The sequence below is a fragment of the Chaetodon trifascialis genome, chromosome 10 (assembly GCF_039877785.1).
Source record: "Chaetodon trifascialis isolate fChaTrf1 chromosome 10, fChaTrf1.hap1, whole genome shotgun sequence".
Lineage (NCBI taxonomy): Eukaryota > Metazoa > Chordata > Actinopteri > Chaetodontiformes > Chaetodontidae > Chaetodon > Chaetodon trifascialis.
Window position 1 is genome coordinate 10619810 of NC_092065.1, and position 22277 is coordinate 10642086.

At 43.6% G+C, this 22277-nt stretch overlaps 5 protein-coding genes across 8 annotated transcripts; 2 read left to right on the forward strand and 3 right to left on the reverse strand.

Moving 5' to 3' along the window:
- Window positions 1-19: 19 nt before the first annotated feature.
- Window positions 20-5654, forward strand: ighmbp2 (immunoglobulin mu DNA binding protein 2). 3 transcript variants are annotated; one of them, XM_070973062.1, is made up of 16 exons: window positions 20-209; window positions 824-906; window positions 1148-1317; window positions 1402-1597; window positions 1697-1794; window positions 1946-2109; window positions 2232-2432; window positions 2544-2691; window positions 2781-2955; window positions 3140-3322; window positions 3445-3563; window positions 3652-3746; window positions 3911-4034; window positions 4138-4956; window positions 5050-5249; window positions 5386-5654. In XM_070973062.1, the coding sequence occupies exons 1-16, from the start codon at window positions 201-203 to the stop codon at window positions 5575-5577; spliced, it is 2976 nt and encodes a 991-aa protein (XP_070829163.1). In that variant the 5' UTR covers window positions 20-200; the 3' UTR covers window positions 5578-5654. The 3 variants fall into 3 exon arrangements, with proteins under 3 accessions (XP_070829163.1, XP_070829164.1, XP_070829165.1); XM_070973063.1 differs by having other exon boundaries at window positions 31-183; XM_070973064.1 differs by having other exon boundaries at window positions 59-183; window positions 2556-2691.
- A 645-nt stretch (window positions 5655-6299) lies between these two features.
- LOC139337041 (zinc-binding protein A33-like) lies at window positions 6300-8760 on the reverse strand. Its single transcript, XM_070971337.1, has 6 exons — window positions 8368-8760; window positions 7872-7967; window positions 7452-7682; window positions 7127-7149; window positions 6931-7049; window positions 6300-6850 (listed from the first exon to the last, which is right to left on the reverse strand). The coding sequence occupies exons 1-6, from the start codon at window positions 8758-8760 to the stop codon at window positions 6300-6302; spliced, it is 1413 nt and encodes a 470-aa protein (XP_070827438.1).
- A 2149-nt stretch (window positions 8761-10909) lies between these two features.
- rapsn (receptor-associated protein of the synapse, 43kD) lies at window positions 10910-15473 on the reverse strand. Of its 2 annotated transcripts, XM_070972841.1 has the most exons (8): window positions 15249-15473; window positions 14270-14608; window positions 13419-13577; window positions 12114-12212; window positions 11906-12028; window positions 11753-11806; window positions 11084-11283; window positions 10910-11002 (listed from the first exon to the last, which is right to left on the reverse strand). In XM_070972841.1, exons 1-8 carry the CDS (start codon window positions 15471-15473, stop codon window positions 10930-10932), a joined length of 1272 nt encoding a protein of 423 aa, XP_070828942.1. In that variant the 3' UTR covers window positions 10910-10929. The 2 variants fall into 2 exon arrangements, with proteins under 2 accessions (XP_070828942.1, XP_070828943.1); XM_070972842.1 differs by lacking the exons at window positions 11753-11806; window positions 11906-12028 and having other exon boundaries at window positions 15249-15440.
- Window positions 15474-16705: 1232 nt separating this feature from the next.
- kbtbd4 (kelch repeat and BTB (POZ) domain containing 4) lies at window positions 16706-20415 on the reverse strand. Its single transcript, XM_070973221.1, has 5 exons — window positions 20359-20415; window positions 18942-19416; window positions 18710-18851; window positions 18303-18409; window positions 16706-18190 (listed from the first exon to the last, which is right to left on the reverse strand). The coding sequence occupies exons 2-5, from the start codon at window positions 19401-19403 to the stop codon at window positions 17330-17332; spliced, it is 1572 nt and encodes a 523-aa protein (XP_070829322.1). The 5' UTR covers window positions 19404-19416; window positions 20359-20415; the 3' UTR covers window positions 16706-17329.
- Window positions 20416-21403: 988 nt separating this feature from the next.
- Window positions 21404-22197, forward strand: LOC139338082 (protein FAM180B). Its single transcript, XM_070972997.1, has 3 exons — window positions 21404-21470; window positions 21654-21727; window positions 21850-22197. Exons 1-3 carry the CDS (start codon window positions 21404-21406, stop codon window positions 22195-22197), a joined length of 489 nt encoding a protein of 162 aa, XP_070829098.1.
- The last annotated feature ends 80 nt before the right edge of the window (window positions 22198-22277 follow it).

Consider the following 22277-nt stretch of genomic DNA (forward strand, 5'->3'; position numbering starts at 1 on the left):
GCAGTGTAGCTAGCATGCTAGCAACCCAGTACAACAAAAGAAGACGACAAGAACCAAACAGACCAACTGGTGTGATCTCATAGAGGCTATTTCCAAGAGATTTCAAAATTGTCCGGCATGGTTAACATTTCTTTCGCTGTCTTCTGCTCTTCCGGTGTCTGTCCAGAGGGCTAACATCAGTGGGTCAGTGTCATTGTCGCATGCTAAGTGTAAGTTAGCCAAAGTAAAAGGTTTTGAGTGAAGTGTGGCTAACAAGCTAACATGTCAGCATATCTGTGAATGAGGAAACTATAACATATAACGTATTTCAAACCACTCGGCTGCTGTTTTCTTCGCATGTGTTACCCTTAACGTTACCTCCAGCCGAATATAATAATGCATGAGAGGCACAATTTGGGATTGTATATACCACCATATTGGAAAATGCATGGACTCTGTGACTCAGTGTTGGAAGAAGTAGTCAGGCTTGTTACTTGAATAGAGCTGCCAATACCTCAAATAAATAAAAGAGAAATTAAAAGTAAATTTTCCTCTGAAATGTAGTGGCTGTTGAAGTATGAAGTTTATATTAAAGACTATTAATGTACCTCAAAACTGTGCTTAAGTATCGTGTGTAGTGAGATTCACCATTATTAATGGTGGATCTGATCCATCCACAATTTACAACAAGTTTTACCAGTCAATTGTGACCAAGTGTATAATATTAAAACAACAGTAGTTAGTAAGTAGGGCATCTGGTTTGTGTGTTTTTCATCTTCAGTGATGAAGCACTGACTGTTCTGGATCTGTGCTGTAACACTGATTGTCTTCTCTGTGTTTTTAGGGAGCGATGGCGGTTGAACAGTTTGTGTCAAAGACACTCGAGCTTCTGCAGGAGGAGAGGGAGGCTGAAATAGAGGAGACCAGGTTTGTCAAAGAACATTCAGACTGTGATACTTACCTGCATGAGGTGGTGATCCAGCAAATTTGTTCTGCACTTCCATGAATTTGGGGGACAGATGCAAAAAAGAGTGCTCAGAAATGAAGCAGCACAGGCAGATTTGTTTATTTATTGTGAGGAAAACTGACCTTTATGTGTAAAATCCGTGAATTTCCTGTACAGCTGTTACTGTAAAATCACAGCGTCTTTTTTTTTTTTTACCCACAGGATATGGCAGGAGAACATCTCTCTGAAAGATCTTCAAAATAAAGGAGTTTGCCTGCTGAAATTGCAGATAGGGAGTCAGTCCACAGGCCTGTATGGTCGCACAGTCGTCGTCCTCGAGCCAAGAAAGCATCTTGGTTTCTCATCTCTGCCGAGCAACAGCTTTGGACCCGGTGAGATGGAGGATCTGAATAGAGGTTTTTTGTGACTTTAGTGTCATATTTTGTCTAATGTGACATGTATGTCTTTTGTTACAGGGGACATAGTTGGCTTATATGACACTGGTGGATGCACCGCAGCCTCACAGATCGCCACAGGAATAGTAACGAGGGTCAGCCAAGCGTCTTTAAGCGTGGCCTTTGATGATACGAAGGATGGCCTCAGCTTTGACACAGATGCTTTTTACAACGTCTTAAAGTTGGCAAATGATGTCACCTACAAACGAATGAAAAAGTGAGTGACACCTGCGATGAACTCACCGTACGTAATGTCTGCTCTGAACATGTAAGACATATTGAAACAGCTTGTTTTCACTGTATTTTATGCTTGCAGTGCCTTGAATGCATTAAATGGATACAGCAACGGACCAGCTGGTAATCTGATAAATGTTCTGTTTGGAGACTCAAAACCTTCGTCTCAGTCACAGCCAAGTAAGTCACACTTTACAAAGCAAATATCAACAAATGGACCCTCTAATTGCTCCGTGAAATTGTGCTTGGTGTGCAGCATATTGTTCACACTGATCATCATGTATCATACACTACACGCACTAATTCTTGGTTTTCTGTTGTGCCTCATCAGATGAAGTTGAGTTCTTTAACTTGAACCTGGATGATTCCCAGAGAGAGGCTGTGTCCTTTGCTCTGTCTCAGAGAGAACTGGCTGTGATTCATGGACCACCAGGAACAGGGAAAACCACCACAGTGGTGGAGACCATCCTGCAAGCAGTCAAACAAGGCCAAAAGGTGCAGAAAGGTTTTATGAGTGTATATGAGGATAATTTTCCTCCTGTTGATTTATGCAATGTCTTTGCAGCATCTCAGTACAGACAGGCTCATTTTCAGGTTTGGATTCTCTGTCTGTGCAGGTCCTGTGCTGCGCGCCCTCTAACGTGGCTGTGGATAATTTAGTGGAGAGGTTAGCCCGGTGCAAGGCGAAGGTCCTAAGGCTGGGTCACCCTGCCAGACTGCTGGAGTCCATACAGAAACACTCACTAGACGCCATCCTCGCTCAGAGTGACAACGCAAACATCATCACTGACATCCGTAATGACATCGATAAAGCTTTTGTAAGTATTTTAGTGTGTGTTCCTGCTGACATTTGTGCCGTCTTGATTGATTTGTACAATCCTGATTTTTTTTTTTAATGGGTGTTGTGATATTTTGTATATTTTTTCAAGCTGGGAATGAAGAAGATGCGTGAAAAAGGAGAGCGGGTGAACTTCAAAAGGGAAATCGGGGAGCTCAGAAAAGAGCTGAAAACCAGAGAAGCCACAGCCATCACCCAGATCCTAAAAAGTGCTGATGTTGTGTTAGCAACCAACACAGGTCAGTAGTGGCCTCGAGTGTAGAAACTGATATTCAGTCGCTGCAGTGATGATGAAAGACAATCACAGAGCAGTCGTCTGCGTCTGCAGGTGCTTGCGATGACGGCCCTCTGAAGTTCCTGCCAGCGGAGCATTTTGATTGGGTGGTGATAGATGAGTGCGCTCAGGCCCTGGAGAGCAGCTGCTGGATCGCCCTGCTCAGAGCGCGCAAGTGCATTCTGGCCGGAGACTACAAGCAGTTACCACCTACAATCAAGTCACAAACGTAAAGGAAACAGGTTTTCCTTCATCCTATTTAAGAGCTGAAATGTTGCTGAATCCTGATTCTTGTACGATCCCATCAGTCACAGTAAGAGACTGACAGAGATGTGTTTTCAGGCTCTTTTATAGGATCGTGTTAGGTTATGTTTGTATTTTGCTGCTCATTGCTCTCTTTATGTACTCCGCAGGGCTGCATCAAAAGGCCTGTCCCTCAGTCTGATGGAGAGACTTATCCAGTTGTACGGGGACTCAGTGGTCCGCATGCTAACGGTTCAGTACCGCATGAACAGCGCCATCATGGAGTGGGCCTCCAAAGAGATGTACCAGGGAAGGCTAACGGCTCACAGCTCTGTGGAGAGACACCTGTTAAAGTGAGTGTGAGCTTGGAGGAAGTACTCAGATTTTTAAAGTACTAATACCAAACTGTGTTAAAAGTGGAAGTCAGCATTAGTCTACATTACTGACTACTGACATTGTGTGTTTGATGTAAAAGAGATCTACCAGGGGTCGCCTGTGCTGAAGAGACCAGCACACCGCTGCTTCTCATCGACACCGCAGGCTGCGGTCTGAGTGAGATGGAGGTCACAGACGAGCAGTCCAAAGGCAATCAAGGTTCGCCGGTTTTATTGTTAAAAAATAAAATAACTTTATTACAGTTACTGTGTTGTGGGATCTAACAGTATGTTCACTGTATCCTCAGGTGAGGTCGACATTGTTGAGCTGCACATAAAGGCCCTGACTGAAGCTGGGCTTAAAGCTAAAGACATAGCTGTTATTGCTCCGTACAACCTACAAGTAAGTCACTGATTTGAACTGTTCTGTAAAATACATCTTAACTTCTACCCCTGTACTCTGTAAAGCTTTATTCCTCGTACATCCTGTCAGCATTTGACATGAATGATCATGAAACTTGGCAGGCTAACGTGTTTTTTTTTTTTTACTTTTTTATCTCTGTAAAGGTCGATCTTCTGCGTCAGAAACTTTCTGCGAGGCATCCAGAGCTGGAGATAAAGTCAGTGGATGGATTTCAGGGCAGAGAGAAGGAGGCTGTGGTGTTGTCGTTAGTTCGTTCCAACAGAAAAGGTCTTTTTTTTCTGTGAGGTTGTGTCTGTTTCTGCCACACCATGAACAGTGGCGGCATTCATTGACTCATATACACACATCTTTGTTTATTGTTTTATTTTAGGGGAAGTTGGATTTCTGGCGGAGGACAGAAGGATCAATGTGGCCGTTACACGTGCGAGACGTCACATCGCTGTAGTGTGCGACACCCAAACTGTCCAGAATCACCCTTTCCTGAAGTCCCTCATCAGTCACATGACTGAGTTTGGCGAGGTCAGAACAGCATTTGAGTACCTCCGAGACATCGTGCCACAGAACTACACCCGCGACCACAAAGACACAAAGATCAATACGTCCAAGAGCAGCTCCATGTCCATCAAACAGAAGGTTAAAGACCAGGCAACCAGCAAAGTGAAGCAAGGACAAAAGAAGCCTGCAGGTAGCAGCGGTAATGACAACACTGCTAATGCTAAGCACACAAAGTCCTGCGTAACAGCACTGACTGAGGAGGAGAACAAGAACAGATACACTGAGATCAGAGAGCAGGTGGAGAGCTTTCTGAAGGACTTAAATCGCAGTGAACTACAGTTTCCATCATCCTTTAACTCTCACGACCGCCTGCTGGTCCACCAGGTCGCTGAGGAGCTGGGCCTCATGCATGAGAGTAAAGGCGAAGGGAAAGACAGGTGTATCACCGTCTCCAGGCCCCCAGTGTCAACTCCAGCTGAGGAGCCAACGCAAGAAGAAGAAGAAGTCCAGGAAGAGGAAACAGTCCCAAATCCCCAAAACGAGCCGCGGTGTCAGCCTCCATTAGACCTGAAAAGTTTACATTTGGAACGAATGAGGAGGGAGCAGCAGAAACGGGAAGAAAACGCTCAGCAAAAAAAGCAACACAACAACATCCCACCAGCTTCATCATCAAAGAAGTCCAAGTCAGCCAAAGGTTTGTCGCGCAAACATCTGATTTGTAAGTGTTTTCGTAACCTGTCTGCTCAGATATGTTTGCAAACAATCAACTCCCCCATTTCTCTCCAAGGAAAGAGCCGAACAAAGGCAGGCGCCTGCGACATCGCTGCCGCCGCCGCTCCAGACGATGACTTTGACGCACTTATCTCCGCCGTCAGGAAGGCTGACAGTGTGTGCAGCTTTGTCAAGTGCAAAGCTTCTGTGCTAACACTTGGGCAGCTTTGCCTGTTCTGCAACAGGCAGTATTGTCTCAGTCATCACATACCAGAGGTAAGACAGGAGCAGACACAGCAGGTAGGATCAGGTAGTCTGTTTAATATTTCACTATAAGTCAAAGCTCAAATGTAAGAAAATTTGACATTTTGCACCTCTCTGATCTGATTGTAATGCTATAAACCCTTTCTAGGTTCACGGCTGTGGAGATAAAGCCAAGTCTCACGCTCGGATGAGAATAAGCAGAGAAGGCGTTCTTTATGCCGGGAGTGGGAAGAAAGACAAATCCATGGACCCCAATAAGAAAGCCTATCTGCAAAGGAAGCTGGACTCTAAACTGAAAGACATGGCGTCACAGAGGAAACCAAAAAAAGAGGACAGTTAATGATACCAAATCAACTCTATAAATTAACAGAACTGCAACTTTGCTCTGAACATAATTAAACAGTAAACACATGTTTTAAAACGGTGGTCGTCTTGATTGCTCAAGTACACGGTTTGATACAGTTCCTACTGAATTTCATGAATGCAGCACTGATTCTTCAGTATTTAAACTGCGCAGCTTCCTCCTGTCCCTCATTTTTGTCAGTTGCAGCAGCTTTGACCAGTGATGGACAAAATATTCAGATCTTTAAGTAGGAGTACTCATGTCACACTCTGAAAATACTCCCCTACCAAGTAAAAGCATTAAAACCTCACTGAAGTAAAAGTCTAAGTATTAAAGTAAAATGGAATTAAAGTATGAAAAGTAAAAGTACTCATTGTTAAGTACAGCAGTCTCTGTCAGTGCTTTCCTGTTATAAATTATGTTCTTGGATTAATGCATTGATGTGTATGTTGCATTTTACTGCTGTAGATGTTTAAGGTTAAGCTAATTTTAACTACTTTAAATACTGTTAGGCAGTTTAATCTACAGTAGTGCTTCATGCTCTATAAGATCATCATGCTTGTAGCATTGCTGTCCTGTGAGAACCACAGCCATATCTCTGAAAAGTCAAGAAAAACAGCCTGTTTTCAGCTCTGTGATCTGGCTACAAGACACACACACACACACACACACACACACACACACACACACACAGAGCCATGTGTCTACTGCATGTGAGTCTACTCCACATCCACTGTTACTGTCAGAGGACAGATTGTCAGCCGGCTGGAGTTCTTCCCCTCGTCATACAGTCCAGGGGAGAAGAAGGGGAAAATCCTCTCTGTGAATCTTTCACTGAAAGTGTGTATTGTTGTCAAGTCGGCCGCGTTGATGAAAACTACCTTTCCTTTGTCATAGTCCAGTTTTACCGTAATTGTCTTGGGCTTCTGCTTCAACATGAGCTTGGTGCGAGGCGAGGTCTGAGCCCAGAATGTGTCTCCATTGCACAGGCCGATTACCCAGAAGCCCTCGGTTGGGATGAGGAAGACGGTGCTCTTCCTTTTGACGGACTCTCTGGCCACTCCGATGTACCATTCTTTACCTTGGCCCACCTCCACGGTCCAGCTGTGCTTTCCAGATGTGAAGCCGGTGGCTCCCAGCACGCACACACGGCTGGTGCAGCGTTCAGGGTTGTCAGGTAAGAGCTGCTTATTGCTGTACTGCACACACGTCAGCTCTTCGGAGAACTTTAAGTTGGACTGGGCCGTGTTTGGATCCAGAGTGATGGGAACTGAAAGTGCAAACAAAGTTCAGAAACACTAAAACTTCGTCATCTTAAACTGTAACCAAGGCCATCATCTGCTTACTCACCATATTTGACAATGCTCATCATCTTTTTCCATATCCCAAATTTAAGTAATCCCAGGTGCATTGCAGAGTTAATCAGGATATCTCTGATACACTCCGGCTCTCGAATGTTGCATTTGGCCCTGAAACATGGTATAATAATTAGAATATTGTCTCATGTTGACAGATGGAGCTTTCACGGATTGTGAGAAGTTCATACCTTTTCTTTGTCTGCTTGTAGTCCTAAAGTCACAGAAAGAAAGTGAAGAAATGCATCTCATCGACAAAATGTTAGGTTTGCAGTTATATGCACATCACACGTGGGTATCAGAGTACTGGTGATAGACCTGCACCCAGTCAGAGGTTTTTCAGGTCAAAATCACACAATATGTATCACCACACTATATGTACACCACATTTGTGTATCATCAGCATAAAAATGGTAATGGAGGTGATGGTTACTTATGTTGGAGCACATGTGATGAAAGCACAGGTGTTGGCAACAAACTTCTATCATGTTGGGTAAAAACTGGCTGTAAATGTACCTGCAAAAATGATAAATCCGCTTTTCCGAGGGCCGACTCAACATCACTGATGGTGGAGCAGAGGGTTTTGATCTGGTCCTCGATGGCTTCCAGCTTCTCGCACATCACCTGCCTCTTGATTTCCTCCTCCTGTTTGAGCACCTTCAGCCTGGACTTTTCCTCCTCCCAAAGGAACAGGTGTAGCTTCTCGAACTCCTCCCTGATTTCTTTCTCGTTTTGATCAGCCTGAGTCTGTCGTGTTGAGGGAGCTGGTTATTCTTAGCAGTAAACAAAAGGAATGTTTGTGTGGCGCGCTGACAGATTTTCCTCTCAGCGCAACGCTCACGAACAGTCACATATGTGTAACACAGTAAACTTCCAGAAAAAGTGAAGCACAGCTCATCATGTAATGATGGACTCAATGAGTGTACCAGCTTTTACCTTGATATAGCGTTTTGTTTCCTCCCAGTGCTCCTTTGTCTTGTTCAGTATTCTGAGCTTCTTCCTCAGGGACTCCAGCATGGTGGAAATTTCAGGCTGAGGCGTTCACAGAAGAATCATCAGTTAAAATCTGGAGCTGAAGCAATTAATCGATTGATAGAAAATGAATAAGCAACTATTTAAGTAATCAATTTTCAGCTTTTTTTTCTGTTTTACATCGTTGTAAACTTAATTTCATGAAATTTAAATCTGAGGACGTCACCTTGGCCATTTGTCACTATTTTGACGTTTACTGTTGACTGATTTAGGAAATTTTTGGCAGATTAATCAATAATGAAAATAACTGTGCCTTGAATCCCTTCTACACCTAAAAAAGTACAACAACCACAGTCACAGCAGATCTTTGTTCTCACAGATAACTAATTGAATTCTGTGTTTTGTGAGCGGATGGACAGTCAATCCCCCTGTAATTTACCACTTTCTATTTTTACTCTACCTTCTTCTGTCCCGCCGCCTCCTCCACCGGGCAGCACTCGTGAACTTTATGCTGTTTTGATATTTGGCACACCAGACAGATGGGCTCTTCGTCATTCTGACAAAAAATCTTCAGCTTCTCGTTGTGAAGGCGGCAAAGTTCTTGATTCCCGCCGGCCCTTTGCACCTGATATTCGTCTGCAGCTATCTTTAGCGCCAAATTGATAGGAGGCCTCCCAGGGACAGACACGGTGCGACACACAGGACATTCTCGACATCCTTTCCATTCCCAGAATTTCTGTAAACAAACTCTGCAAATATTGTGGCCGCATTTCAGGAGAACAGGGAGGCAATAAATGTTAGAGCATTGAGGACAAAGTAAGTCCTCTTCAGAGGGTGAGCTGGTGGCTGCCATCAGGCTTGAAGTGTTCCTGTGAATGGCGGTTACAGGAAATCTTCCTGCTCTTCAGGTGTAGTGACTTCAGGCGGGACAAACTTCTGTAAATGCTGGCAAACTAGTACGACTGGTTAAATACACATCAAGCATTCAACATCTTGTATGTCAAAGCCGTCATCTGTTATTAAGTCACAGTAGTAGACACAACACACAATACAAATAGTCAATAGTAGCAGGAGGACCACAGAACAGTAACACTTAAATTGACTTTTGGTGCACTTTATTGTTCATTAATGAAATGTTTCCATATGCAACACAGAACCATGGTTTGACTCAATGCATAAATATATTAACAATGCATTTTAGTCAGACTCTGTATCATTAAAATCATGGTTACATCAACGCGATGTCTAGAAAAACATAACAATTCTACATGTACTTAAATGTCGTGTTATTACTGCATTCATCCTCTGAGGAAGGCAAAGTTTAGAGGCAAAAACAGAGGTAGTTTAAACCGTGATAGATGAGTGGCTCTGCTGTCAGTTCAATTGTATTTATACCCCAGAACCAAGCATAGAAAGTGTAGATGGTGTCTATGCTTTACATTGACTGCACTACAGGTAAACAGACAGTGAATCAGCATGTTTTGGGACCTCAGACAAGAGCCAGGTGCCGTTCAGGTGGGAGGTCAAGTACTGACGTGCTCTCAGAATGAGGAACATAAGTGCTTGTGCAGTAAAGGTAAATGTGTTGGTCTCTCTCTCTTCTCATGCAGTCAACCCACTCACATGTTGTATGGAGAGAGAAAACGAAATGCTTCGTGTTTTAAAGCTACAGTGTGGTGTGTTTTCCTCAGGTTTGATGATTCGACTGTAAATGTTTCATAAGGGCTTCATAATATTTAAATGATTTTATCTTCGCTGTACCAAGCATACAATTAACTTATCAGTAATCAATTTAGCAGGATTTTAAGAGTTCTGGAGGAAAATCTGCTGTGTACAAAAAACGTAATTTAGGCCATGATCATTTTTGATTAATAAGGCTTTTTACCCCCAAAATCACCATATGTCTAAAATAAATTGAACTAATATATAACACTGTAAAAAGCAAGTATGAAATAAGTAAATACACAGTTTGATGGATTCATTATCTGATGTAATCCAACCCTGTTGCTTGGCATTGTGAGTAAAACATGCAACGATAAATGATGTGATAGCTCTGTTTTTTGGCGTCAACATGGAAATAATCTCCATCTATCAAGATTTTACCAATTAATTAACATTTACATGTAGTAAGTATGAAAACACTACATTAAAACATACTGTGTGCATCTGCTCTACTTAATCATTTGACGAGTGTGTGATTGGTCAAAGAAGATCCTTTCCCAATAGGTTTCCTTCTCCACAGAGTAAAACATTCCCAAATGGACAGAAAAGGAATTTCTATGAACACAATGTGTGTTGATCCTGCTCCTTAATCTCAGTGAATAAGGAAAAAAAAAAAAAAAACAGCTGCATGTACTTGTTTTGTAAAGACATACTAGTTTTTGAATGGTTAAGAGATTTTAGTTCGTATTTAGATTTTACAAAACACCTCAATAAATCAAACTTTCAAAACACATTAACATGAGAATAGTATGTACATGAATACAATAATAAATATACCATGTATGAAATCAGTTCGACTCAGAAATGGCTCTGTGGATGTTCTGTAAAAGGTAATATAACAAATCCTGTGACTACGATTACGGAGATACGACTGAAGATCATTTCATCTTGATTCTAATAAACAATTCTAATGCATAAAATAGCAAATACAAGTTCTAAATGCTCTTTGGACGTCCATGTTCGTCTAGATTTAAATTCTGCAACAAATGGCCGGTCGCCAGAGACAAAGCAGGTTCTTTCTTCTTCAGCTTATAGTGAAATGTGGCACTGTTCCTCCTCAGTCAGCTGGAACTCACAGACGTCTGTCTGTCAATGAGGCCGATGCCTTGATTGTGTCCTCAGAGCCGCACTCTGCGACACTCTGGGTTCAGTTCAGCATCCTCTGCACGGAGCAGTGAATCACCACTCCTCAAACATCTTCAGCGCATCCCGAGGCTGCCTGCTTCCCTCGGATCGGTCAGGAGCCTGCGAGGCGTCATGCCGTGTTCTGCAGATCCAACGCGCAAACGCGGTCTCACAATCACACGAACGCAGGCTTCATGGAGGACTTGAAACATTTAGGACAACCCTTTGTCCCGTTTGTCTGCAGACACCTGAGAGGATAAAACAGCCGAGCGTCACTTCATGTGTCAAAAACAATGAAAGGCAACAGTTCTCAGTGCTAGAACACCCACTTGAGATGGAAAATGTGGGAACAGGGTAAGGCCTGCAGTTTTTGGTCCCTGTCCCCGATGGACTCTCCACACATGCCGCAGTAGAGCTCCAGCTCCTCGACGCACTGCAGGAACTTCACCACCTGCTCTCGGAGCTCCTCTTGCTGCCCCCGGCTTCGATAAATCCCTTCACTCAGGCAGTGAACCTTCAGTGTACAAAGCTTCAGACACATACCAGAAACAGGCCGTCAATGTCACATATAGACTGTGCGCGTGTGTGTGAGCACTGACATACCAGCTTGTATGATTTATCTAAGTTGTGTGTGGGACTGCAACTATTGCTTATTTTCTCGATTAATTGTTTTGCTGTGTATTTTCTCGATTAATTGTTTTGTCTTAAAGTGTATTCAGGCTACATTTGTGTGTGTCCAGTGGTGGAAAGTAACTGAAATAACTCCTTCAGTCAAAAATGTTTCTTCTTCTTCTTCCTTCAGTCGAATGTTTGGGCGTCACTAGCATAACTTTTAGTGAAGTATTTCTTCCACCACTGTGTGTGACAATAAGCCCAGAGTGCATTTTACTCAACAAATTACTAGAATGATTATTGGATTATGAACACAGTTACTGATTAATTTTCCATCGACTTATTGGTTAACGGGCTAATCGCTGCAGCTCTACATGTGTGGTTACCTTGTTTCCCATTCCATCTGCCAATTCCTGTGCTCGCTGCAACGAATCAAGAGCCTGGAAAACAAACAGTGATGGAGGGTGTGCCATAAATATAAATAAAACAATTCTGTCAGTCATGTTTTGCAGTTGAGATTTATACATAATTGTAAGTACTTTGTCAAATTCTTTCTGCCCAAGCCAACACTTCGCAACTCCCAGGTAGACCTGTGTTTGTCCCAGCCGGTTTCCAATCTCAGTCATGATAGCCAGCGCAGACTCGTAGCGAGGGAATGCTTTCTGGATGGATGAAGAGAAATACCAGATAAAGCTCACCATATAGATGGAAAAACATGAATATTTGAGTCAAAACGTTTCACCTTACATCAACGTCACGCCTGGAGCGGTGTATGTCTGCAAAGTTTAGTAAGCACAGAGCCTGCAGAGGACGGTCACCATGCTGCAGAGCGATCTTCATGGATTCCTGTTGACAGAGACAGGAGAGAGGAGTTTGTCTGACCTCCTCGCCTGTGATACCAAAGCTCTGCTGAAATCACCTTTTCTTTAAGAGTGTACAATAACCAGCATCCATGGGTAAACATACGAGTGTAACAGTGCACTGAGCATCCTCAGTCCACATCCCTCCCCTCCGTAACCTTATGCTCAGGTAGACAAAACAAAACAAGAACTAAAGAAAAAAGTGCATTTACTTATGAGGACACGCTTTAGCATGTGAAAAGTCGTATTCAAGATGTGCTTAAATATAATGTAATTATACTATTGTGTTCTTGGATACTCTTGCCTGTCAAAATGGTACATTTTTAACAGATTTGCAAGAGTACAATCTACGTTCCTAAGCACCTCAGGTGTGTCCTTGGGTATACTTAGATTGCACACAGCATTTTCAGCCACCAACACACTATATACGTATGTAACGAAGGACCAATGACATATCACAGGTATACCCTCAGAATAGCACATATCTGTCTGTTTGTCTCCATTTAGTCAGGTTCAATATCAGTAGATAACACTAAATGTAACAGCATTATTAAACTCTGCAGTACCAGTAAGCGTGCTTCCTAAAATTAAATCTCATTACGGATGCAAATATGTTACAGGGTGCATTTAATAATTAAAAGCTACATTTTATTAAACTACTACTACTACCAGCAGTTTCAGTAACAGCATATCAACCAGACTGAGAGGTGATGCAGAATGTGAGACGCTGTTGTTTCGCCGTCAGCTCTGTTGTCTGCTGCTATTCTAACTATGACAAGATGTGTAAATTGTTTGGCTAAAAGCGTTTGGCAAATGTAATAAATCTGAAATGCATCCTGCTGTCTTGTTACTATACTTTTACACTCCAAGGCAATGACATCAAGTTATTTTTCACCCTTGGTACATAATTAGAACACAGTGAAGACTAAAGTGACCCTCTTCATTAACACTTTAAACCAGCGCCTCTGTGAGCATATTTTTGTCGAGGTCTAAGGCTGCTACAACAGAACAACTGGCGCTTGCACCTGTCGGCTGCACAACATCTACTGTATCTGCGGCTCCGACGCCAGAAGGCAACAGGCGACTTTGTGAGGAAACAAAAACTGTGACATCCTCTGCAGAGCTGCACAAGTTTGTCTTCGTGGGATGAATCCCTGAGGACGGGAATCATGTGTTGGTTATAAAACAATACCTCGCAGCATTCCATGGCGTCCGGCAGGCGCTCCAGTTTCCTGTAGGCGACAGACATGTGGTACTGGCTCATGGCTCGATACTTGAGGCTCCAGCCCTTGCCGTAGTCATTGACGAGCTCAGCTGCTTTGCAGGGGAAGAACAGGGCTTTCTCATAGTCCTGTTGGCAGAGATTATTGATGAGCAAGACCTCTGGCGTCCAGTTATTGCCCACAAATGGCCATATCTTAGTCAAACGTCCTATTCAGACACTACTTACATTGACTTCCCTTCCTATGACAGTATCCAAACTCATGATCTTTTAGAATGTATTATGATATATGCATCTTCAGTGTTCTGAACAGTAACACTGCATGTTTTGTTTGATAAAATAATGTGACGTATGAGTGCATTCTTCAAACGCTACTTCACCACAATCCCATTGAAACCAATCCTCCCTGGGAAGCCGAGGGATTACTCTTACAAATCTATGATGTCAATGGTACTACATAAGCCCTGCGCCGGCCAGACTGCTCACTCCGCCCGTGTTTTACAATGCCCAGCACTACTTGAGCTAAACATTGATGATGTTTGCTTGGATGCTGTGCAGTGTTATCATTCTCTGCAAATAGATTGGCAACATTAGTATTGATCGCATGATCGAGACACACATGCAATCCAATGTTGTTTTACCCAAATAAAAAACCTGAGAGGTCTGCAGCGATCAGGCACCTCGTGCAAGAATCATTTTTAAAGACAGTCAAAAGGCAACGCTGGGCAAAGACTGGGATGTGGTATTTGCAGTGCAGTGTGCATTAAAATGACCTAAATCAACTTTCAGCTCAGAACCATCATTTAGTTTGTAAGAAGCACCTTCAGCTGGACGTAGATGTTTCCCAGACTGCAGCAGACTCTGCACTCCAGCATCTTGTCGTCGTTGTTGTGGGCGTAGCGCAGGGCCTTCTCGTAGCTCTCCAAAGCTTTCTGGAAGACGCTGAGGCCCAGGAAGGCGTTGCCCATGCTAAGACATACCTGGCCGTTGAGCTGCAGGCTAACGGTGGTACCCTGCATGTTTAAGCAGGTCTTACAGTAGGACACCGTTTTCTGGAAGTCGCACAGCTTCTCGTTGCTGCGCGCCAAGTTCAGGTAGCCCTCTGTCAAGTAGTCTGGGTCCTCCATTTCTCTGGCTGTGTCGATTTGATCTAGAGCGTACTGCAAAGAGAGCGTAAGGTGATGGAAAACTTGCAGGCGAGTTGTGAATAATAAGATGGATGTTGAGTGTTAAATTCAAATAGGTGCTGGGTAAAAGAGAAATGGTATGATAGATTTATTCAAAGACATAAGGCCTCTACTTTTAAAGCCTTCATTAAAGCTGTGTGAAAGAGAGTGGGCGCCGCTTGAGTTAAGATGATTATGTCAACAAGACACCCCACACTGATACTCGGGTTGCAGGGCACTTATTTACTCTGCATCGCGTGGAAGCCACAAATTAACCCATGCTTCTCAAGATCACTGGAAATGGAACCAAGACGGTGACCTTTGACCTCTTTACGTTAAATAATCACTTGGACGTTGTGGAAATGTTAAAATGCCGCTACAGCATAAACTGCAAACATGATGACATATAAAACTGATGAGATATACGTTGGCATTCAGCGTCACCCACACACACACTACTGCCGGTTGCATAACAAAATATGATCACACAGTATTAAAACTGTGAGAAATGTCTTCACATGAAATATCAAAACCAAATGACAACACGGCTATTTAGAGTGGTAATATTATATTTCCCCTAAAATAAACCTTGAACGCTGATTATATGTTCCCTGGTTAACTCAAGTGTTCTTACCTTGAGCATATCTTTATATTTTCCCATTTCTGAGTGAGCTGTGATCAGGCACCCCAACACCCGGAACTTCCCTCCAGGATCTGAGGTCTTCTCCAGCACTTTTGTCCAGACATGCAGGGCTTTGTCTGTCTGATTGGACTGATACAACCTCAGGCCCTTCTCTATCTGCTGCTTGGTTTGGTCCTGGCCCATCTCTGGTGCAAGGCGCCTCATAAAAAAATTCATTCGTTTAGGCCATGCAATTTCGGTGAGGCAGCAAGAAAGTAGATCCTTGCCATGCACAGTACAACTCCAAAGAAGATCCCTTGAAGATGATCCTCTCAGAGGTCGGAGCCAGACGGCCTAGCAGATCCCGCTCTCTCAGCTCCGGCTGTGCTGAGACGGAGAGGAAACTGGATCCACCGAGGCAAAACGGCAACACACCAAGACCATTATCACCAATCGTGTCGCAGAGAGCCGGAAAAACACCTTCCCCATTTAACCCTGCGATGATCCCATGTCGCCATCAAGTGTTCAAAAATTCTCCCTCAGATTTCCGTTTGAAAAATGCCAAAGAAACACGTTTCCCAGCGGAGTGCTCGCGGAGATATCCCAGAATATCTACTCCCTCCACACCCCAGCGAAAGGAATTCTCAGCACCCCCCGTGTCCAACCCCCTCCACCTTCCTCCTACTGCTGGCGCTACAGCAGATGGCCTTGTCACTCTAGACCATGTGTCCCTTCAGGAATTCTGTCCTGCCCTCAGCAAGCAGTCCCAAGGTCACTTAAGCTCCTAGCGATCTACCTTCACACCAACCCTCACTCCCTGGCCAAACTGGACTACACATTTTTACATCACAACCCTCTGGAGCATCAAAAACACACATCCACAAAATGGACCTGACCACACCCTCACATGTGGGGCTGTGAACTGTGATACGGGGGCTATAAACAGCTTTATTGCCCAACATTAAGGGACTGCATGTCAGATGGTGCTCGTAGTGGCCGTCAGTTCCTATTGGGAGTTCTTATGGAGGCGCATATGTGGCCCCAGAAACCCCCACCCCTCATCTTGGCGTCAGCAACTGATGCTTAGAATAGTTCACAAAGTCTGACATGTTACTGGGTTTGGGTTTCAACTGCACAGCCTCCTGCAACACATCAATGGGATCAAAGTTTTGGCTTCTCTGTAGTAGCTTTCTCTCCTTCAACACCCCTTCTTCCCCCTCCCAAGGACAAAACAGGCACCTTTACCACCTCGCCATTCACAAGATGCATTACTAATCCAAAGATAAATACTGTTGGGAGTTATGTCTTTGTTGAGGCAAAGCTTTCAGTTGTGCCATTTCTAAACCCATCACTGTATAATTGCAAGAATGAAACCTCCTTAATCCCCGGTAATAAGCATAATATTAATAGTAAGAGACTGTTAAAGCATAAAGGGCCATGAATATCAAAACAAACAGCGACAGCATGTAGCGACAGTGATATATTTAACATTTCTGTTCACGTTTTAACTTGAACACAGTACATCGAAAAATAACATTTTAAGACAAGAAACTGTGAAAAATTGAAAAGTTAGAAAACATTGTCTGTCATCAGGTTTATGATTCTTAAAAGACTTGAAATTTGACATCTGAGGATATTTAGCCTACAACATCGTGATACACGTATTCACATCCAATATACTGACGGACGATTTATGATCAGTCAAGGTTTGTACAGTGGAGCTGTTCATGCGTGTCGATAAACAGGCAGTGCACAGGAAAACAATGTGGGTTAGTTCGTCACTGGTTACGGCAGCATCACAAACTATTTGACTTCTCAGCTAAGGGATCCACAATGAGACACACACGAATACAAGCAAGTGACACACACAAACACACGCACGCACTCACTCACACACAGTGCTGAACTGTTTTTACTGGTCTGGTGGTGAAGTCAGAATGAAAGGAGTGACACAGAAACCAGCTGTTAAATACATTTAGGGCAGGTCTCCTCTCAGGATGTCTAACAGTGAAGTCATTGTAAGTTATCCAACAGTCTTCCCTGATTCTCTGTGGCCAGTTTGTGGACCACAGCGTAGACATCCAGAGGACAGTTTAGGCAAGAACAAACTGCCAGTTTGTGAGGAGGATTTTTATTCCTCTGATAACGGAGACGACCGATGTGGCCGGGTTAAACTTCAACGTGTTTGCGTCACCTTTCTTACACTTGTCCCTGAAGACGTATATGCAGCCATTACAGCTTGCCACCTTCCACAGAGAGGGAACGCAGCTCCACACCTCAGGGAAGCGCAGGCGGGTGAAGCTCTCCAGCAGAGGGTTGTAGCACACCAGGGAGTCTCCCTCCGCTACGATGAAGATCACGTCCATGTGGACTGCAGCGTGCATGCAGCCCGCGAACGGCAGCATGTAAGGTTTGATCTGACACTTCTGGGAGGCGGTGTCAAAGCACTGAATCAGTCGAGATGGCTTAGTAAAAAAGTCCATGTCGTTCTCCTCTCCTCCAAGCAGGTAGATGGTGCCTCCGAGGTTAACGCCAGCAGCCCCTGACACTGCAGTGTCCAGCTGGCTGGTCTCTGTCCACATGTTGTCCTTCACTGTGTAGTAGATGACGGCATTGGAGAGTGTGTCCTGCAACGTCTTACCTCCCAGTGAGTAGATAGCATCCTCAGTGGAGACAGAAACCATGGTATGGTGGAGGCGGTCTCTGGGCAGTGGGGCGCAGCGCTCCCAGTCCATGGTGTGCATGTTGCACTTCCACATGCGGCGAGGTATTGACCCCCCCACCACGTACAGGTCTCCTCCGTGTTTACAGGCTGCAGTGATCTGATGGCATAAACTGTTCTGACCACTCACGCTGATCGCATCGTCCTCGTCGCAGTGAAGTGAAACAGCCAGAGAGTGAGTCCGCGTCTCCTCCTTACCAATCAGGTAAATGTGGACGTTCTCACCGATTTCCTGTTGACATACAAGATAAAGACAGCGTTGATACAAATAATTACAGCAGACGTGAGATGAGAGCACCCTCTCCACCAAAAGCTCCTCTCAGCTCTAGATGAAAGAATGTTACCTTGAGATTTTCTTGAAGGATACAAGAAAACTCCTCTCTCTCCACCTTGTTGTGGTTTATCCATGACTCGATGGCCACTGTAGGATTCTGGGAGCTCGGCACGCCATCTGTGGAGTACAAACAAGTACAGAAAACATAAAACATGTACCCATTACATCTTCATCTGTATTGCATAGTTAAAAGTGTAGAGGCAGGCAGGAAACTGGGGTGGGGGGGTTTAGGGTGGGGCATACCAAGTGCATTGTGGTCATATCATAATTGCCTTAACCAATTAACCAAGGACGCCCCATAGAAAGTTCAAGGTTACAGGACTATACCTTTTTTCCCATTTCTTAATAATTACAAATGATCTAATCCATTAGAAAATGATTTTCCCAAAAATATTATTGGACAGCAATGGGTAGCACCTTTGATGATGTCCAAGAGCAGACAGAGAGGCAGATTAAGAAATTCTTCGGCCTGATGCAGCTGGGCCAGGTGGATTTTAGCACAGTGCTTGGCTGCAGTGTACAACTCCTGGTCACTGTGTCTGTCTGCAAGCCACATCACCTGGGCAAAAACAGGTGATCACAAAACTGATTCGACACAATTATGACTAAGTAGCATAGACTTCAATGCTTGCGAGTAACAGTGAATCACCTGCAGGCAGTTCTTGACCTCGACAGTCCGTGAGAGGAAGCGGGAGCATTCCTCAAACAGCGCAGTCAGCTGGTACATATCTGCCATCTCATAGGTGTCCTGCAGCTCCTCCACCCTCAGTTTAATCGTGCCGTGATAGATGTAGTCAATCAGCAGCTGGAAAACGGTGGCGCTGACATCCTTCAGCTCAATAGAGCGGTTGTGGGACTCTTTGAGGTTGGAGGTGAACATGGAGCGGAAGAAACTGCTCTGCGCCGAGAGCACCAGCCGGTGCAGATGAAACTCTTTGCTGTCCACAGTGACAGTGACATCAGCGAACAGGCCATCTTCCAGACACAGGTCCATGATGCTCTTCACCACCCGGCTGGAGTGGGAGCGGTCAGTGAAGGTGTATCCCAGAAAGTAGTTCTCCTCTCCCACAGAGCCCCCAACACTTAGGCCCCCGTCCTCACTGGACTCCATCTTTGCTGCTCACCTGACAAAGTCACAGAACAGCATTGACTCTGTTTAGAGCCAGTTATCAGTTTAGAAGACACGTCTCGCTAAAACTAATGCAGTCCAACATAAAAGCCCAGCAATAAATCCTGCCTTCATTAAGGTTATAATGATCAGCTGTTGTTGAAGCTGTTGAGTGCTGTAGATGTTGTTTATCACCAAACTGACTAGAGGCCGATATGGATGTGGTATTGGAGGGTGATGACAAAATATCAGTCAATAATAATTTTAACATAAATAAACGATAACGATTTTTGATAATGATTCTTTTTTTTTCTTGTGACCATGATATATACTTTGTATAATTAACTTAAAAAAGAATAAAATAAAAAAATAAAAATCTGTAAATAATCAGCCGACATACCCAGACAAAATGGCAAAAATACGGCAGATACATCGGCGTGGGTGATGTCTCCCTTTAGCTCTGCTGTTGATTCAGTATTATTCTAATTTTGGGTGATATATTTTGTGGTGCTGTGTTGCGTTACACTTTAAAGTGTTTCTATTCACTTTTTAAAATCGTAACCACCCCATTTACTTCAACTAGGAAAGGGTAAATATTAGACAACTACCCGTAAGACACAATATAATTACACACCCGATATGCTTTTTGAGACAGAATAGAGATCTCTGCATGTTATGTGATGTCCCATTTAACAATATCTGATCTCCAATAAGCTTGACATCAGATGAACGACAGACACCAATTCATAGTTCATACAAGTGTACACATTTAGCTACTGACTGGCTCTGCTCTGCTAACGCTAGCTATGTTTACGTTAGCACCCACAGCAGCTAATGGTAGCTGGCTAACGTTGCCACGAGTGAAAATTCAGCGTGAAGGTAAAGTTATAACTAGGGGTGGAAGTGAGACAAAATATCTCTAACATTTAAACCATGAATGCTAAACAAGCGTGGTTACCTTTATTTTCACTACTTTACCATTCAGGTGCAGCTGAACTCTTCACCGGAAGTAAATAAACTTTTTCATTGTCAGTTATGAAATGACTCATTGGTATCAACGGGTGCTACTGCCTCCATGTGGTGGAACTGCGTTACTACAGTTGTTATTTTGTAAATACGCCGTCTAAATGTAGATAATGCTGTATGAACCTCTAAAAATTATGCAACATGTACTGTATATCAATACAGTATCAGTGCATGAGGTTTTAAGACTGTATTATATCTTATGCAATTTCACATAAAGCCAAAGAGGTGAGCTTTAAAATCTTGAATGTAATTTATCCATCCACTGAATTCTTCCATAAAAGGTTTCATTAGGATAATAACACCTGTGGATTCTGTGAGAAAGATACTGATAGGCTATCTTTTCAGAGCTGACCTTAGCCACTGAGTGTGATGGCTGTTTAAACTGGAGCTTTTATGAAGTAGAAAAAAATGAATTTTGTGTTTAATAGTTACATTTGGGGGGTATACTTAAATGTTAACCCCTTAATTGACAAAGAAGAATGAAAAAAATGTGCTTACAATATCTTTTCAGCCTCTGAATGACAAAATACCATAAAACCTCTATCTTGAGTGGACTTATTTATGTTGAGAAAGACCCTCACCCTCAGTTAATTGGTACTCACTTTGTAAGCTGTTAAATTTATCTATTTACTACTTTCTATTACTCAAGTAATGCCTGACATGTTTGTATTTGTTTGTATTTTGCAGAATAGATGGTGAAAAGGTTAGTAAAAGGTTAGTTGGCTCTGTGAACTTTGTGGTCTTGCTAGCTCAAAGTCCTGCATACAGGATAAAAAGAACCAGAAATTAAAAAAGTATTGCTGTCTGCTCTGCATTGCAGCCAACTGGCTTTTGGTGCTTTTTTCCAAGGTGGAAAAATGTGTGGTATTCAGGCTGAGTTGCTTCTCTCGAGGGTTTGCAAAATAGGCGAGAGAGAGCAGAGGTGAGATGGATGTGGTGCATTATCTGTCGGTAAAAAATTCAAGAGGAGGACGACTATGAAAATACAACTTAATATCTGCTTTCAGCTCATTTTGTGTCTTTGGTTTGAGCGAACTCTGCAAGGTAAGTAGAAACAACATCTTTTAGCAGAACTGTGTGATGAGGACAGAAATGTCTAGGCTGTTATATAATGATAGTGCATGCAGTTTAATTTGCAGTACTGTGTCAGTGTTTGCAGGCACTGACAGTTTAACTGCAGTGATTAATTTCAGTTACATTGCAGTAAGACAATATTTTCTACCATAGATGTGGCTGCAGGCAAAAATCCAACTTCTCAAACAACTGGCTCATCTGTCTCTGATGCAAACCTGATGTTTGAGGTACTTGGTTCATTTTTGGGAGTTAATTGTCTAAATGCAGATAAATCTACATGCAGATAAACATCTTGCTGTTTTCATTGCAAAGTAGATGGTGAATATTTCTTTTGCTATCCTGCATGCAGATCTTGCTGGGCGGGGTAGAGATGGACCAGGACAACAACATCGTCCTGCTGGACAAGGAGCTGGCGTCGATGAGGTCGGGGCGGGCTTTCCTGTCTCAGATCAACGACAACATCCCCAGAAGTCGGAGCTCCATGGTGCAGATGGTGACCGGGCTGCGGGCTCAGAGGAGGAGGCCACTGAGTCAGGCTCAGTTTGAGAGTCTTGTCCTGAGCATGGTGTACTCTGCCCACCAGGCCCGGCATCAGAAGAGGGAAGAGGAGCAGGAGGCCTGGGGCGGAGTGCTCCTCCAGCTGGCAAATGTCACAGTCCATGACCTGCGTGGAAGTTATCTCTTCAGTTATGCATGAGACACATGCCGCTGTTCTGTATGAGTTTAACGTGTATGCAATAAATCACTTGCCTTACATCTTCCTGTGATGTTTGTTCA